This window comes from Plecotus auritus (genome assembly GCF_963455305.1).
Source record: "Plecotus auritus genome assembly, chromosome: 4".
Classification (NCBI taxonomy): Eukaryota; Metazoa; Chordata; class Mammalia; order Chiroptera; family Vespertilionidae; genus Plecotus; species Plecotus auritus.
Genome location: NC_137775.1, coordinates 129,075,002 through 129,092,006, shown reverse-complemented (window position 1 = coordinate 129,092,006; position 17,005 = coordinate 129,075,002). Strand labels below are relative to the sequence as shown.

The following is a 17,005-nucleotide window of genomic DNA, read 5'->3' as shown; positions in this document are numbered from 1 at the left end:
CTTTGGAGCTGGCCACATGCTTAGTGCAAGGTTGAGTATGGTTTGTTTTCTCTAAGTGGATGCAACCGAAAGTGGTCTTTGGCCAGTAACACTGCTGCTGTGTCTTCACTTCCAAAGTAAAAGAATAAATGGACTTGGGTAGCAGCATGAAAGATGCAAGTTAGACTCAAGAAGGAACTTTCAGCCCTAATCGGTTTGGCTCAGTGGAATGAAGGGTCCCAGGTTCGATTCCGGTCAAGGGCATGTACCTTGGTTGCGGGCACATCCCCAGTAGAGAGTGTGCAGGAGGCAGCTGATCGATGTTTCTCTCACATCGATGTTTCTAACTCTCTATCCCTCTACCTTCCTCTCTGTAAAAAATCAATAAAATATTTTTTAAAAAAAGAAGGAACTTTCTGTCATTGTAAATGAAACACCAGAAGGGTTCCCAGAGGAAGTTCCAAAGTGCATGGAAGCCTTTGAAAGGGGACCATTCTGGCACCTCCTGGGATGAGCTAGGCACATGCTGCTGGCAGCTCTGAGTCTTCAGCTTAGGTGCTGGGTCAGTCCAATCTGGCCTTTTTGCCAGCACCCACTGCTCCTGCCAACTTCCTTTCTTTCGTCTGCCAGATTAGAAACTCCCAGGTTTTTTGTTTTTCTTTTCTCACCCAAATGAACTATAAAGTTCTCTAAGGCCCAATGTGATTGCTACGAGCCACATGTGACTTATAAAATCTAAATTAATTAAAGGTAAATAAAATGCAAATTCAGCTCCTCGGATGCTCTGGCCACATTTCAACTGCCCCGTAGGCACAAATGCCTGGTGGCTGTTGGGCAGCAGACAGAGCATTTTCATCATCACAGACAGTGTCCAGCACTACTAACCTGTTCCCACCAAAACCCACCAGGAGCCCAGGCCCAGAGCAGCAGCTCCCAGCCTCGCAGGCAGAGCTTGTCTCATCGCTACGGGGTGTCTGGGAGTCTGTGGACTCAGTATTCTTTAGGATCTCAGGATTTGATCCAAAAACCGTAAGCAGCAAGACCCATGCAGACTTCTTCCCCTGCCTACCAAGTCTTGGGGTCTGACCAGCTGCTTCTATCTTTTTCTTCCTCTGCTGGCCCCCGTGTGGCGGGTGACAGGACTGAGTCAGTGGCCGAGAAGATGTTGACCAATTGGTTCACCTTCCTGCTCTACAAGTTCCTCAAGGTACGCTTGGCGGTGGGGGTATCTCTGGCCTTGCCCCCATTTCCCCATCAGCCTGGGCACCAACCTGCCTCCTCCCCAGCCTGCCCCATTCCCCTCACGGCCCCCAAGTGTACACCCCCCCGGCCCCCAAGGCCTGGCTGTTAGTACCCCCAAAGAAACCCAGTTCCCCTCGTCACTGAGGGAACGGGCTCCTGACATGTCAGAGACAGCCTCGCAGTCAGTCCCAGCTCGAGGGACGGGTCCCGCAGGCTGCTATCTCCGGGGCGAGCGGAGATGAGCCTCTGAGAGGACCCTGCAGGAGCCATTCAGCTAAAAACAATTCACCCCTACTTCCCTGCTTTCCCTCTTCCTCTCCCTCCTGCCTCTCCCAGCCCCAGACTGGCTGAGGCCGAGAAGGGTCCCAGGCTGGTAGAGCAGATAAGTGATGATGCGCCTGCCATTTGGAAGAGCTGCCCGACATCCAGTTACTGGCTTGTTTGCTAAGGAGGTCACATTACTGAGGACTGACCTCGGTCTCAAGATGGGGCTGCAGAGAAAGCTGGTGGAGTGGGATGGGGCAAAGGACCAGAGAGGGGGTGCGAGGCAGGAAGAGAAGAAGAGTTGCAGGACGTTGGGGGGACAGGGCAGATGGGAGAGGACAATGTGGGCAAAGCAGCCCAGGGAGACGTACCTCTGAAGGCGGAAGTTGAAAACCCAATAGTAAAGGAGGTGGGAGCAGGAGGAGAGAAGCGAACCAGAGGAGCAGACAGCAGCCCTTTGGAGAGGCAGGGGCCGTGGGAGGCTGGGCCCTGCTCACCTGTGGTCCAGCAGCCACCCAGCATGGTTGTTCTCACCAGGAGTGTGCCGGGGAGCCCCTCTTCTCGCTCTTCTGCGCCATCAAACAGCAGATGGAGAAGGGGCCCATCGATGCCATCACGGGTGAGGCCCGCTACTCCCTGAGTGAGGACAAGCTCATCCGCCAGCAGATCGACTACAAAACCCTGGTAAGCCAGCCCCACAGCCTTTCCCCTGGGCTCGGGGCAGCGGGCTTTGATCTGCCCAGCAGAGAGGACGGTGGAAATGCTGAAAAGCCACCTCTCCAGGTTTGCACACTGCAAGGGTCCAGCCAGCTGCTCCACCTGTGCCTGTCACCCCAGATTTCCTCTGTACCACCACTCCGGGGCACCTGGATCGGGGACCAGTAGCTCAGACACACCTGAGCAACACTTCAGCAAAAGTCTAGTGGGCTGAACCATGGGGTCCTGAGCCCCTGCCAGCTGCTGCTTGACTGACCCCCCTGAAGGAACACCTTCTTTCTCATCCATTCTCCCAGAGAGGACAGTGGACACTTCCACGCAGAGAGCAGGTGGGGGCACGAAGGAGTGGAACCCGGGAAGAGTTCCTCGTGGTTCTGAGGCCCACCTGTGCCCACTGGTTCAAGTCAGATCCGACGTGCCCCGAGCTGTGGAACGTGAGGCCAGGAGAGCCTAGTGGTGGAGGCATTGTCCAGGGAAGGTGGGGATTCCCTCTGTGGAGGTTAGACCCCACCTCCTAACAGAGACCTCGGAGACAGCAAAGCTCAGCTTGTAGGAGCACGGGGCTTGGAAACAGGCAGACCCGGCTTGGAGCCCTGACTCTGCTTCTGACTAGCAGGGTGGTTTGGGTTCATCTTAGTCTCAATCTCTCCAAGTCTGTGTTTCTTTATCTGAAAAAAAATGGGGATAATACTAGACCCTACTAAAGCAGAGATGACAATAGTATGCAGCCCCCGAAGTTGTGCAGAGGATGGAATGGGAGAGGAGGTGAAGGCGCTGAGCCCAGGGCAAGCGCTCCCTGTAGCCTTGCCAAGTTGCCACCAAGCCTGACTGCTGGCTGCCCGCTGCCTCCAGGCCAGGGAGCCCTCTCTCGGGCATTTTAGGAGAGAATTGTGGTCTCCCACCAGGCCTTCCATAGGGAAGGGGACAGGAAGTGGAAAGGGGCTGAGAAAATAAGAAAAATGTCGAGTGCTGGGGGTGGGGGGTTGATGCTCAAGAAAAGACAGAGAAGATTGAACATGCACTGTGGTGGGGGATGGGGCACCTGGCAGGCCAGGCTGGACGTGGCAGAGCCAGACGTGAGGGTCGGCGAGACAGAGAGAGTCCCAGACACGGAGGCCAGCTAGGGCACTGTCCCTGCCGCTCTGAACGAAGCCGTTCCTGCTGTCTGAGAGTGATGTGACCATGATGCACCTGTTACTCCATCTTCAGAGGCCCTGGGAAGCCCAATAGCATCCCACAGACTCACCAGGATTGGCTCAGTTGCTAAGCTTTAAAGGAGTAGCGTGGGGCCAGGGCCCCTGCTTCCTGGAGGCATGGTCTGCTCTGGAGGAGAGCATTAGAGGCTCCTATTAAAATGGGAAAGGGGAAAAAATCCTTCCAAAAATAGAGGCTTGAAGAGACTTCTTAATGAGCCAGAACTACTATTGAAACATCTCTGCTGGATATCTCCCCCTTCACTCCCTTTCTTTCCCATCTCATCAGTGGTTCCCCAATATTGCATCCAACACAATGAGCTGTAAGAATGCTCTGTGCCCAAACTGCAGGGTCTTTTATTCCATAGGTTAAGGTATCATTAGCACAGCTGGCTCATTCAGGCTCGTTTACAGAGCACGTGGGGAAGTCGGAGGGGGTCAGGGAAGAGCATCCAGGAAAGTGGAAATGCTGGGAAGAGGCTCCGTGAGGAATGGGGGAAGAAATTACAATTGTTTTGCCCAGAGAAGAAATTTGGCTGCAGGGAGATTTAACAGCCACCTTTAGGCATGTGAAAGAAAACTCCCTCACACAGAAATGGGAGTAACCCCAAGGCTGGTAAGGACCGGAAAGGAAGAAAGTGTTAGACAGCAGCACACAGGGCTGACCGAGTCTCCAAGAGGAAGGGGTCGCAAAAAGACAGGAGGTCATGAAATTCGGCAGTTGCTGGGGGATTCCAGGGTGCTTTGGGCCAACTGATGGTGACCTTGTTCTTGGCAGAAGGGATAACCACAAATAATGAGACAGCTGCTGACTGGCTTGGGGACATATCACTTTATAGCAGCTGCCCCTCTTAAATGCTGAGTGATTAATTGTATTGATACTAGAACTTAGACTAGGGCCCTGCTGCTGGGAGTGCCCATCTGCTTCCCCTGAGAGCCTGCTAGATGCTCACCTGGGAGCCTGCTAGATGCTAGACTAGATGCTCACCTAAGAGCCTGCTGCAATGCAGAATTTCAAGCCCCATCCTAGACCTCCTGAATCAGAATCTGCATTTTAACAAAAACCCCTCACCAAGCAGAAAAAAAAAAAAACACCAGGAAGTTTGCTCAGAAACTAGCCAAGGGTCATGGGAGTAGAGATGTGAAGGAAACTTCTGACAGGAGCTGTGGCTTGGCCGGGGCTGGGAATCCTGTCCCTCAGTGTGGCCACTGCTGCTTCGCTGCCTGTCCTGAGCTCCATGGAGTTCACACAGGGCCCCCATGAACCCTGGGCAAGTGGAAATGCCAGGAGATCATGCCCAGGTGACAGCCTCTCCTCTTGGTCTCTTGGTGGAGGAGGCCCAGAACAGGCTGCCTCGCTGCTCGGGGCAGGCCAGGAACACAGGACAGCAGGAAGGCCAGGGCATGGAGCAGCAGGCTGTGCTTGGCCACGGAGGGGGCAGGGAGGGTCCAGGAGGCTTTTAAAGGACAAAGTGGCTAGCGAGGGCACTCAGAGCGACACATGGTTCAGAGTTCCTTCCACCATTGTTCTCTGTTTAGGACATTTTGAGAATGAGAGTTTTGGTTTTACATATTTAGGAGGTTTTTTTCCTTCTTCTTAATGAAATAAGCATGTTCCTATTTGAGCTCATAGCAGTCTGGTTGCTAATGAAAGGCAGGCATCCAGGGGCCAGGGTTCTGATTGCCATCACATGGAGTGGGGGTGAGGGGGGTGAGGGGTTGAGGGGGGCAAGGGCGGAAGGCTGTTGTCTGAGTCTGCAAACCAGATGTGCAATTGGGAAATAGTTGGGGTGGGGGTTGCAGTGAGAGTTCAGAGGAGGAGAGGCAGCAGGGTCGGAGGGAGAGTGCAGGTGCCCAGAGTGGCATGGCCACTAGACAGCCCCTGTGCCCCACAGCATGCGCCCGTTCCACTGTGGTACCCCAGGAACCCCCACAGCCTCAGCCATGCAGAGAGAGCCTCTGAGGACAGCAAGGGAAGAAAGGCCTTTGGAAACATCCCAGAAGTTTTTAAAGGAAAATATACAGTTTGGTGCTTTAAGCAGTGTCTTAACTTTTCTGACTAGTTCCAAAAGGAGAAGTTGAGGTCCTGAGCCAGGGTAGCCTCTTCCCCTAACACAAGGTTTCAGGTTCAAAGCCAGGCAGGGGTCTCAGGTGGCCTGAACCTGAAATGTTTAAAGAACACATTAAGCTTCATATGGCCTCTGCAACCTCCAATCAGCCCCAAACCCTCATAAACCCAAAGCTTATGAAATCTTGAGAGAAAGGCACCAGATTCACATTAGTATGAGTGTGTATGAGAGAGGGAGGACAAGAAAGACAGGCTGACACACACAGATGGGGGTGGGGGGGATTCAGCGGTGGGTGAGAGTCTGGGTGTGGACTTGAGAAGGTACCTCTGTGTGTGTGTGTGTGTGTGTGTGTGTGTGTGTGTGTGTGTGTGTGTAGAGCATTAGTGTCCATTCTCATGCAAATTTCCCCTCACTGCCTCCTCCTACTTGGACATGGTTCTCTGAAAAAATCAGGATTGTTCAGTGTGCAGCCCCTACTCCTGCAATGACCCGGAAGTCACAGGGCCTTCCTGCTGCTTGTAGGACTGGAAGAGCAGAGGGCTTGGTGGGAACACAGCTGGGCCGGCCTCTCCCCAGCCCGCTCCGGTCCAGCCTGCAGAGGGAGAGCTGGTGGGGACAGGGGCCCGGGATGCTGCAGGGAACCTCCAAGCTCTGCCTGCTGCCCTCCCCATGTGCTTCTCTCCCCCTCCCCCAGGTCCTGAGCTGTGTCAACCCAGACAACGCCAACAGCCCTGAGGTCCCAGTGAAGATCCTCAACTGTGACACCATCACTCAGGTCAAGGAGAAGATTCTGGACGCCATCTTCAAGAACGTGCCCTGCTCCCACCGGCCCAAGGCTGCAGATATGGACCTGGGTGAGTGGCACCACCCAGGGCTGTCCTGTGAGTGGTTGGAAGCACCTCGTACTCAATGGTGGAGCCAGGGTTTGGGGAGAAGGCACGCACAGCCCCTAGGGGCCCAGGGGGATTTCCTTCATGTCTACTGAGTGAGCAATAAGCAGAGGAGGGCTGCAATCTGCTGCCGTCTGACAGCCTCAGGGGTCTTTTGAGGAGCTGAGGGTGGGCATGGAGGTATTATATCTGCAGTGAGGAGTTTTAGTTTGAGTCTGTGTGGTTCAAGGTCTTGCCACTGCCTTTGTTGTGCCCCCAGGCTCTGCCCTTCCCTCTGTTCTGTGCCTGTACTTTTTGCTGACTACCTAAGGTGTGAGGGATCTGGGTCAGTGATGGAGGGTGGGGGAAAAAATAGAGAAAAATGAGCTCTGGCACCTACTGGGGAGCAGGGTGACATTTTATTTGAATGTTCCATGAATAGATCGCATAGCCTATATAAACAAGGGCATGCCACGTAGGGCCAGCTGTACTTAGACCCAGTTATGAATTGCCTGCCTGTTTAATACGCTTTCTTCCTGGGAAGTCCTAGCAGGGAGCCCCAGGCTCCAAAGAGACCAATGCTGAAGAGAGGTGGTGTGGCATCCTGGGTCAGTATCAAACACACTTGACTTTGAGTACTGGAGCTGCCAAGTTCTAGCTGTGTGACCTTGGTCAAGTTACTTAACCTTTCTGTGCCTCCGTTTTCTTGCCAAAAAGTGGAGATAACAGTGCCTGCCTCGTGATGTGTGTAAAGCCTCTTAGTGCAGTGCCGGCCCTCAGTAAGTGTTGGCTGCTGCTAGTGCTGTGTGTGAGAATACTACTAGTGAGGAAACGGTACGTGTCTGTCTGTTGATCCTGGCCACGGACAGAAAGGCTTATGTGTGTATGTGCTGTGTCTGGGGAACTGTGGCAACATAGGGGTGGGAGGACCTCTAGAGGCCGCTAATCCATCCATCTGGCCTCTAAGCTGGCATCCGCTAAGCCATCCAAGACACATGGGCACCTGCGCTATTTTCTAAAACCCACAGCGAATCCTCACCCTTTCCCACCTCAGTGCCCCACCCAAATTCTGGTGCTAAAGACACAGGACCAGGAAGTTCTGCCAACTCGCCTCAATTCTTACTGCTTCACTTAACCCCGCTCCTCTCGCTGGGCTCCTGGCAGGATGTGTCGGGTCCTGTGCCTAGAGCCCTGATGCCCGGGGACAGAGACTGGGCAAGCGTGTGCTCTCCTTCACTTGGAAGGTGTCTCTGTGAATGTTGTTTCTGGAGGGAAGGAAGGGGGAAAAGAATGAAGGAAGGGAAGGGAAGGGAAGGGAAGGGAAAGGAAGGGAAGGGAAGGGAAGGGAAGAGAAGAAGGAAGGAAGGAAGGAAGGAAGGAAGGAAGGAAGGAAGGAAGGAAGGAAGGAAGGAAGGGGAAGGGAAGAAGAAGGAAGGAAGGAAGGGGAAGGGAAGGGGAAGGGAAGAAGGAAGGGAAGGGAAGAAGGAAGGAAGGAAGGGAAGAAGGAAGGGAAGGGAAGAAGGAAGGAAGGAAGGAAGGAAGGAAGGAAGGAAGGAAGGAAGGAAGGGAGGAAGGGAGGGAGGGGAAGGGAAGGGAAGGGGAAGGGAAGAAGGAAGGGAAGGGAAGAAGGAAGGAAGGAAGGGAAGGGAAGAAGGAAGGAAGGAAGGAAGGAAGGAAGGAAGGAAGGAAGGAAGGAAGGAAGGAAGGGAGGGAGGGAGGGAGGGAGGGAAAGGGGAAGGGAGGAAGGAAGGAAATGTAAGAGTTGGGGGTGGGGTGGGTGAGTATGTCCACATGTGTGTTCTGGGGCAATGGTCCCTAGAGTCAGATTGGACATTTGTGTCCACATGTGGGTGACTCTGTTGGCATGAAGATCCCAGGGAGGGATGATGTGAAGGGGCCAGTTACAGAAGCAGTGGGAGAGAAAATGGTCACTGACCCGGAAGACCCTGTGCTCCCCCTCCCCAGGCAATTCAGTGGCTGCTCCATAGTGGGTTTCCCAGGTAGCACCCAGCATTCCTTTAGCTTTTCTGTGGGAGCCATGCAGGGGCCACCCTTGGCTTCTCAGTGTCCTTCTCGGCACCCGGGTGGGAGGGTAATCCTGACGCAGTGGGGCCAGAGCAGGAGCTGCGGGAACTTCGTGCTAGGAGGTGAGTTTGGAGCAGAGAGGTGGTGCTGGACTCCAGAGGCGCTCCTGGGATGGGGGCCTTCCCACGAAGGTGGGCACCAGGTGTGTGCGTCAACCTCCACCTGCTGCATCAAGACAGCTTCCACACCGGAACGCCTTCTCCCTTCCCAGCGCAGGGCAGGTGGGTGGGGAAGAACACAGGCATCGCAGCCTATCCTGTCATGGCTCAAACACCTGCTGGATCTCAGGAGGGACGGAGCTGGCGTCCTTCAGCATCAGCTCAAGCCCAAGCTCAGGGCCCCTCTGAAAGCAGGTCCAGGGGCTACCACTTCTGCGCCAGTTGGTTTCCTGGGAAGAGACCCCTTCATGGCTGGTAGGTGCTGCTCAGGACCAGGCCTCCCCACCCTGTTTGCTTCAGAAAATCGCTTCCTTCTAAGGCCTGGGGGTGCGGGCCCCGCAAAGCAGACGGTTAATGAGATGACCTCAGCTTCCCACAGCCACAGTGGTAAAATCCTGGAGTAGAGGCAGCCGCTCCAGCTCAGCCAGGGCCCTCCTGCCAGCCACCCTGGGTGCAGGCAGCCCGAGCCGAGCCTGCACGGCAGCCAGGACCTGCCTGAGGGTTGCACCGTCTGCAGCTAGAGGCTGCTCAGGCAGGAGAGGCTGCCTGCATCCTAGGGGGCCAGGTCTCTCCGGCCCCAGTGCTCAGGACAGTGCTCACACCTCAGGCACCAAGAGAACAAAGTGCCACCTCCTATCACAGGTGCTGGAGGCAGGACCGGGGGCCAGCCTGGGGGACAAGCCTCCGCAGCATGGACAGATGAAGGGAGGAGGCCAAAGAAGAGCCTCCCGGGAAGGGGGTCCTGGTCATGTGAATGCTAACCATGGCTGCATGATGGGTGCTCCTCTGAGGAATGTCCTTTCTTCTATTAAATCCTGCATCTGGAGCTGCCCCCTCTCTCTGGCCTTCTTTCTGCCACAGCCAGATCGCATAACAATGAAAGCTGGGTCCCTCAGAGACCCAGATTCTGCTTCCCCACAAAGACTCAGCCTCCAGACCCCCAGGGGGAGAGGGAGGCAAGGAGAGTGGTTTCCATCCTGTAGGTGAAAGTGCTTTGAAAGACTAAAAGCAATTTACAAATGGAAGGTGTGATTGTTGTAAAAAATTAATCTATGCCAAAGGGACGCAAAGCAGGCAGGCAGGGAGAGGACTGGCTCAGCCACATGGGCTTGGCAGAGGCAAGACAGCCAAGTGTCCCCCATCTTCCTTCTCCCCAGACCTCCTCCTCCCATAGCTGAGGGCATTGGTCAAAGACTGCCTTCCCCTCCTGAGATCAGCCTCCTCAAGGCAAGGACACCTGTCCCAGGCCAGCTCAGAAGGAAGCAAAGGCATTTTAAATTACTCAGATAATTGCCCCAAGTAAATCCAGTCCTAACACCCCTCCGCCCCCCGCCTTTCCTCATCACTGTGGCTCCTGGCCTGGCCTAGCCCCTCAGTCCTGATGCTTTTATTCTTTGATTCTTAGACTGGAGGTCTCCCACTCCTCCCCCCACCCATTCAGCAGACTTTCCTAGGCATTTGGGAACCCAGATGGGGAACTGTCTTAGGATTCTCCAGAGAAACAGAGGTGTATAGAGAGGATGTGCATAGGAATGTGTAGATAGATGATAGATAGATAGATGATAGATAGATAGATAGATAGATAGATAGATAGATAGATAGATGATAGATAGATAGATAGATAGATATGCAGAGAGATTTTAAGGAATTGGCTCACATGGTTATGGAGTCTGAATCCGGTGGGGCTGCTATGACTTCCCACAGACTGGGTGGCTTATAAGCAGCAGCTGGCAGATTTGGTGCCTGGTGAGGAAGTTGGCACCTTCTCCCCGTGTCCTCACAAGGCTGAAGGGGCAAGGGATCCTCTGAGGTCCCTTTTATAAGGGCACTAATCCCATTCATGAGAGCTTTACCCTCATGACCTAATTACCCCCCAAAGGCCCCATCTCCCTCTGTTACCACACTGGGGGTTAGGATTTCAACATGGGAGTTTGGGGACACAAACATCCAGTCTACAGCATGGAGGCTGGCAAGTCCAAAATCTGCAAGGTAGGCCGGCTGGCTGGGAGGAACCGGCATTGCAGTTCAAGGCCGAGCTCCCTCTTGCTCTGGGAGAGGCCAATCTCTTGTTCTCCTATGGCCTTCGCCTAATTGAATGAGACCACTCACATTATGGAGGACAATTACTTTACTCAGAGTCCACCAATTCAAACGTTAATCCCATCTAGAAAATGATGATTTTCCTCACAGGAAATCCAGAATAATGTTTAACCACATAGCTAGGTGCCATGGCCCAGCCGAAATGACACATAAAATTAACCATCGCGGGAGCCAGAGTGAAGGACACCGGGCCCACCTTCACTTCAGCCTGCTGGAATTGGGGGACGGGAAGATATCACAGGGCAGGGCATGGGGACTGTGCTGGACAGATGGGTCTTTGGGAGCTCTCAAAGCACAGTGCCACGGGCGCTCCCTCTGCTATCCCTGAGGCTATTCTCACCAGGTATATGTCCCTTCCCACCCACAGGTGTTGGGTACAGGTTCCCCCATGCATTGCTAAACTCTTCAACCAGCGTATAGCATCATAAGAGGCTATCTGGGGCAAGGACTGTGCCTGGCATGGGAGCACCAATGTAGCAGAAGGCAGGACAGCCCTCTTTCTGAGCCATGAGAATCTTTTGTCCCCTCCCTGGAGGAAATAATTGGTACTGTTTGCTTCCATTTTGAAGAAGGAGAATCTGCAGCTCAGAGAGGCACAGTGCCTCGGCCCTGGTCACATGACAGGGAGGTGGAGGGAACACCCATTTCAGCCCACGCGTTCTCCTCAGTGGGCCTTGACCTCCAGAGATTCCTCAGGTTTAATGCAAATGCTCTATCAATAGCCCCCGGAACTCAGCCACCCTCTCTGTCTTGCCATTCAAGTCCTGCTGAAAGGATATATTTTTTCAAATAAGTAATTCCTGTATGCAATAAAAAGATACACTATCTTCTGAGTGAAATATAAAGAGTTCACAGCAGCTGTCTCCCCAGTTTGCATTTTCCGCTGCACGTGATGGGAAGCACAGATAAAGATAATGGGATTTTTTTTTTTCTTTTTTAGTTCACCTCCCTCTCTCCCTGCAAGGTGGAAGTGTAACAAATTGGATTGTGAGTGTCTGTCCTTTGTGCTTGGAGCCTGGAGCAGGGCGCCGGGCTGCAGGGCAAAAGTTACCAGGGAGGTCAGGGCTAGCAGTTTTCTCCTGGTGCCATGCACATGAATACCAGGGTCACCTTCCCCCTTCCTCCGCCCACCACCTGCCTTTTTAATTCTTCTTTTACCCAGCACACTGCCCAAGTGACACCGGGGCCTCGTGTTCTATATTCAAAAATATCCATTAAGCTCTAGCTCAGCTCTCTTAAGTCCAGTGGCATAGCACAACCTCCTTCCTTGAGCTCCGGACTTACCCACATAGCAACACTAGCCAGTGCGGGCGCGTTTCAGTTTGCAAAGACCTGGAGCCCGAAATGCTGACAGCACAGTTCTATTTAGGAATTTCTTCTTTTAGGCACCACATGTCATCGTTCAATTATTTTATGTTTTAGAACTTGCTGAGACAATAAACTTTTTAACAAAGCCTATTTAGATGGTACAGCCTCTGCTCCCAGGGCAGGTTTTCAGACCTTGTTTGAGGTGACGGTGACACTGGTCCTGTCATGGCCCTCTCAGCTCTTCCGTAATGCACACTCCTGTGCTTCCGCGTGGCCAGGCATTGAGGGTCTCAGGCTCTGGCCCTGCTCCCTGGACTCACCTGCTAGCAGGTGTGCAGCAGTAGATCGTGTTTCCTCCAGATTTCTGCTCAGGACCCTCCTCTTGGAGGTAGAGCGAGCTCTGTGCAGAGTGGCATGTGTTCCTGGTGAGAACCTGCTCTCAGTGCCCCCAGGGGAGGAAGGTGGCCTGGGTGGAACACAGGCATCTGGCTCTGGAGTTCCTCCCTCGTGGATCATGAGGGTTGACGCCAGCATTTCTAACCAGCCTGTGGGCATCTCCTTCCTGCCTTGCCCTCCTAGGCCAGCCCTCCTAAAGCTTCCTGTGATGGGTCTGAGGATGGATGGTGGTAGAAAGAGTGGATTAGAGCTGGAGGGGTTGGGGTTGCTACAAAGCTTTCTGGGTCCGCAGCCTGGGTAAAATGAGGTGCATGCATGAATGTGTGTGCTTGAGTGTGTGTTCATGAGTGTGTGCCTGTGTGTGTGTGTGTGCGTGCACATGTGCACATACCATGTTCCTGCCAGCAAGTACAGGGCACGGAGCTAGTGAGGGTCGGAGCTAGTGAGGTGCTATGCACCACCAGGAGGGTTTGCTTCCCGGGGTAGCATCCACTGGTGGGAGGGGGACGCTCCAGGAGCTGGGTCGTGATGTGCTCAGTTCCAGTGTCTCCTTCACAAGGATTGGCTTGCAGATGAACCCCTCTCTTTCCCTAGACACCTTCTCACAAACCTGGGGCTCACCATGGAGTCCCTAGCTCCTCTCCCCTATCGAATCTCTAAGCATTCTCTGGTCTGTCTCCTGGACATCCCCTACAACTCCTTCCCTGCCCCACTGCTTCAGCCCAGGTCCTAAGGCAGTTGCCTTAGGTGGGGCTCCCCACCTCCTCTCATTCACCCCTGTCTCTGGCCCTCAGTTCAACCCCAGGTGCCTAGCATGGTGTGCCAGATCGTTCTTAACTCATTTCCTTGCATGTGCCTCTCCAGCCTCTTCCTTCCACTGCCTCCGCATGCATGGGTCCTTAGACGTGTCCCATAAACGGCACCTTTGGATCTGAACTGCTGTCCCCATGCTAAGTGAGGCAAAGGCTATTGACCCTTTAGCACTCAGCTCTGGCCGCCTCCCCACCCCTGATCCTGCAGACCCTGCTCTTCCTCTAATCACCTGAGTCTTGATTCATCGTTTTCCACACAACATTACCCACACTCCTCAGCCAGTGGGCAAAGCTTGTGTCCACCCACCAGCGAAACTCGGATTTGCTGAAAAGGAAGTTCTAAGTCCAAGCTACACTGCCAGTGGTGCCCTTGGGTTCCTAGAGCTCTGAGTATGGAGCTGAGTGGATGCAACTACCTGCCAGCATCATGGCGCAGCCACGGCCCAGGGTTCCAGCCAGCCAGTGCTCTCCCTCCCCCAACACTCCTGATGCCTGGGACTCACAGAGGTGGCGGCATGGCCATGCTCCATGCCCGAGCTGTGCCCACGTCTGCCAGAGTCCGGGGCCTCTGGTTATCTGTCTTTGTATCCCGAGGACCTGGTCGAGTGCCCCACCCAGAGGAGGAGCCCTCTCAGTGCCCTCGGGAGGGAACTCAACTGCTTGGTAGAGTGAGCAGCAGCTGGGGATGATGACATAGGGTCTGTCTTCCCAACCTGTTTTTTTAACTTCACAGCCATACAATTAGGAGAATGAGTAGCAATAATTTAGAGAGTGTTTATTTCTGGAATGGGCACACCTCATTGCTTCATCCATTCATTCTTTCATTTGTTCATCCACGCAGTCACTATTCCTTTAAGAAATACTCATCCAGGACTTGCTCTGCCCCAGGTGCTGGGTTAGCCCTGTTGGGCGGCCTCTAGCAGCAGCATTTCTGTGCTCCAAGGACAGGCCATCACTCCTTAATGGCTCAGGGTGCCCATGGCCACACTCTGCCCTACTTTTCAGTTGGGGGCAGAGAGGCAGCCTGACTTGCATTTGCTTACATAATAGTGGACACCACCCAGAGCCAGGGCAGCTGGGTACAGCCACACAGGCTGCACACGGCTCAGCGCAGGGCGGTTATGCAACAGGGAAGTCCGCACGGGGCTCCAGAATCCACTGTCACGGCTAGTCCCTTAGGCTGCACGGCTTGTCCAGATTGCACTGAGGTACCCGGCTCCATTGGGAGGGGTGCCAGTGCAGCTGCTAAACCAGACGCTGGCCCCGTCCCCGTCTGGTCTCGGCAGAGCTCACAGCACTTCAGTGGAGGATACCCCTTCTCCCTTGGGCCCAGCCAGTGGGCTTAGCACCCAGCCTCATCCCCAGCTTTGCCTCCAGATCCCAGGCGGGAAACGCAGAACACTGACTTTTGTACCCCAGTCTGCTGTGCTGTCCCCCACCCTGTGCAGACCTGACTCAATGGCCCTGGCAGGCAGGGACACCCACTGTGTGACTGGGACAAAGCACACCACTGCCATAAGTCCTCAGCCCAGACTGGGCTTCACCAGCGTCTGAGTGAACCACCTGTCAGTGGCCCAACCAGCTGGGAGATATTCCTCTTCTTTTGTCCCAGCCACTCAAAAATACGTGCACATGAAATTTAAAACCCACACAAATAAAACAGCACAACAACAAGCAAAACACTGGTGACCAGGTGCCTCCCTGGGGCATTTCCCCTGTTGCTCATTCCCCTACCTGCCCCGAGGCCCTAATCGCCAGGATCAGTTCCAGCTGATCAGCAGCAGCACTAAGTGATGGGCGGTCTCCAGAGGCCCAGCAGGGCCTGCTCCGGTGAACACAGGTGGCATCCTTATGTTCTCATTCCTGGGACAGTTGGACACCACCTGAGGCGCTAACCCAGGCAGCGGGTGAGCCCAGGAGCGGGAGGCAGGGGCTCAGATGTCAGGAGCATCTCTGCTGCTTCTAAGGGCAGGCAGCCCCTCTCTGGGCCTGTTTTCCATCTGTAGCACTGGCCAGGCCGAGTGCACAAGGCAGGGAGGAATTGGTGCTCTCCTTGCCACCAGTGTGGCTGGTCATGGACCCACAGCTCAGCCTTGACGGGAGCAGAAGGCAGGGAGGGGATCTGAAATGTGTCTCTGTGGGCCATAGGGGAATCCATGGTGGGGTCAGGCGAGGACTGGGTGACTCATTCCAGCCCTAACTGCCCTCTGTGAATCCCAGACTCACACAGCTCCCAAGTGTCAGCATGTGAGAGGCGTGGTGGGCAGAGTGGCTGCCTGGAAACCAGACTCCTGGCTTCCTGGCTGGAACACATGTTGCACTGATTTTAAAAGGCTGTTTTCCTTTCTGGTGTGTGCGTGTGAGTGTGTATGCATGTGGGGGTGGGTGTATGCGTGCACATGCGCAGGAGCTGGTGTGTCTGGCACGTCCCCGGTCTCCATCCCCAGGAGATTGGTGCCACGTGTGCGATGGGATGTGGTTGATGAGAAACAGCCTCCTAGCTGTCCATGTGGGAGCCATCAGCCAGCCCCTGTATTGTAGGTGTCTGGGCCCATGAGGAGAATGTGGGGGTGTAAGTCATGCCTATCACATCAACTAATTAGGTGTTGGGTAGATCCCCAAGACGCTGTTATCCACATTAGCTCTGGGCATGGGGCTGTTTCTGGCATGAGACCAGGTTCCGCCGGTCTCCCCACTCCGTCTCACCCAGTCTCCCTGCCCACGGAGACCCGCCTTCTGGCTTTCAAGTGCAGGACACACCCCTGACGTAGGAACAGGGTGAACAGTGCCGCGCCTGCAACCCAGGTCTCTAGTTCCAAGACCTTGTAATCAACCCATCGAGCGTGTGGCATGACAGTGCCATTGCCTTGGCTTCACACTTTCTTACCTGCTCCCACCGCCTCATTCACTCAGCCAAGGTTTACTCAGCACCTACTTCCTGCAGATGTGGCCACACCCAGAGAACAGGTGGGCGGCAGGGAGGACAGGTGGCAGCATCCCTGGTCCTGGCACAGAGTTTTAGGGATGAAAACCAGAACTGGAGCTCAGGGCCCCTCTGCACCGAGAGCACCTGCACCCCCTCCTCAGGGAGCGTCTGCCAGCATTCGTTGTCCAGGGTGCCCCTCGATAGGGCTGTGTGGGTGCCCGCACAGGGGTCCTCCGGATCCCCATGGGAGGGGCCCGAGGGCCACTCTGAGCTGCCGCTGCTCCCTCCACAGAGTGGCGACAAGGAAGTGGGGTGCGGATGATCCTGCAGGACGAGGACATCACCACCAAGATCGAGAATGACTGGAAGAGACTGAACACGCTGGCCCATTACCAGGTGGGAGGACTGTGGAAGGGAGGAGGGGCTGGCCAGCAGGGCCCAGTTCCCTGCTCTCTCAGTCCTGGAATAACAGGTCCCCCAAGGCTAGATACCCAGTCCTAACTCCTCCTCACCAGAACCCCATGTTTCCCAGGGACCCCGGGAGAGCTGATGTCCCCCAGCAGGAAACCCTGACCTCCTTGGAGACAGGCACTGATGGGCAGCTTCCTTCAGGGCCTGGGCGGTCCTGGGAGAAACATCTCCTAGTCCCCACATGGGACCCCTCCGCAAGCCTAAGTGTTGTAGGGGAGAGAGGGTGCTAGTGATAAGTTCTTGCCAGAGTCCCCCCAAGAGTGAATCACCACACAGGACACTGTTCAGTGTCCAGATCTATCTTGTTTTGTTCAAAGGAAAGCCGACAGCCTCCCAAGTCCCCTAGTTCTCTGGTGCAGCCCGAGTTCATCCTGGTGTGTCCCTACCTCCTGGGGAGACAGAGCTGTGCCCAGCCC

At 54.7% G+C, this 17,005-nt stretch overlaps 1 protein-coding gene across 1 annotated transcript in view; it reads left to right on the top strand.

The window, feature by feature from the left end:
- Nucleotides 1-17,005, top strand: part of PLXNA4 (plexin A4) — a 418,177-nt gene that overhangs the window by 378,713 nt on the left and 22,459 nt on the right. The window contains 4 exon segments of the mRNA XM_080663238.1: nt 1,120-1,186; nt 2,023-2,169; nt 6,159-6,318; nt 16,411-16,514. Of these exon segments, the coding sequence (XP_080519364.1) occupies nt 1,120-1,186; nt 2,023-2,169; nt 6,159-6,318; nt 16,411-16,514 (478 nt within the window).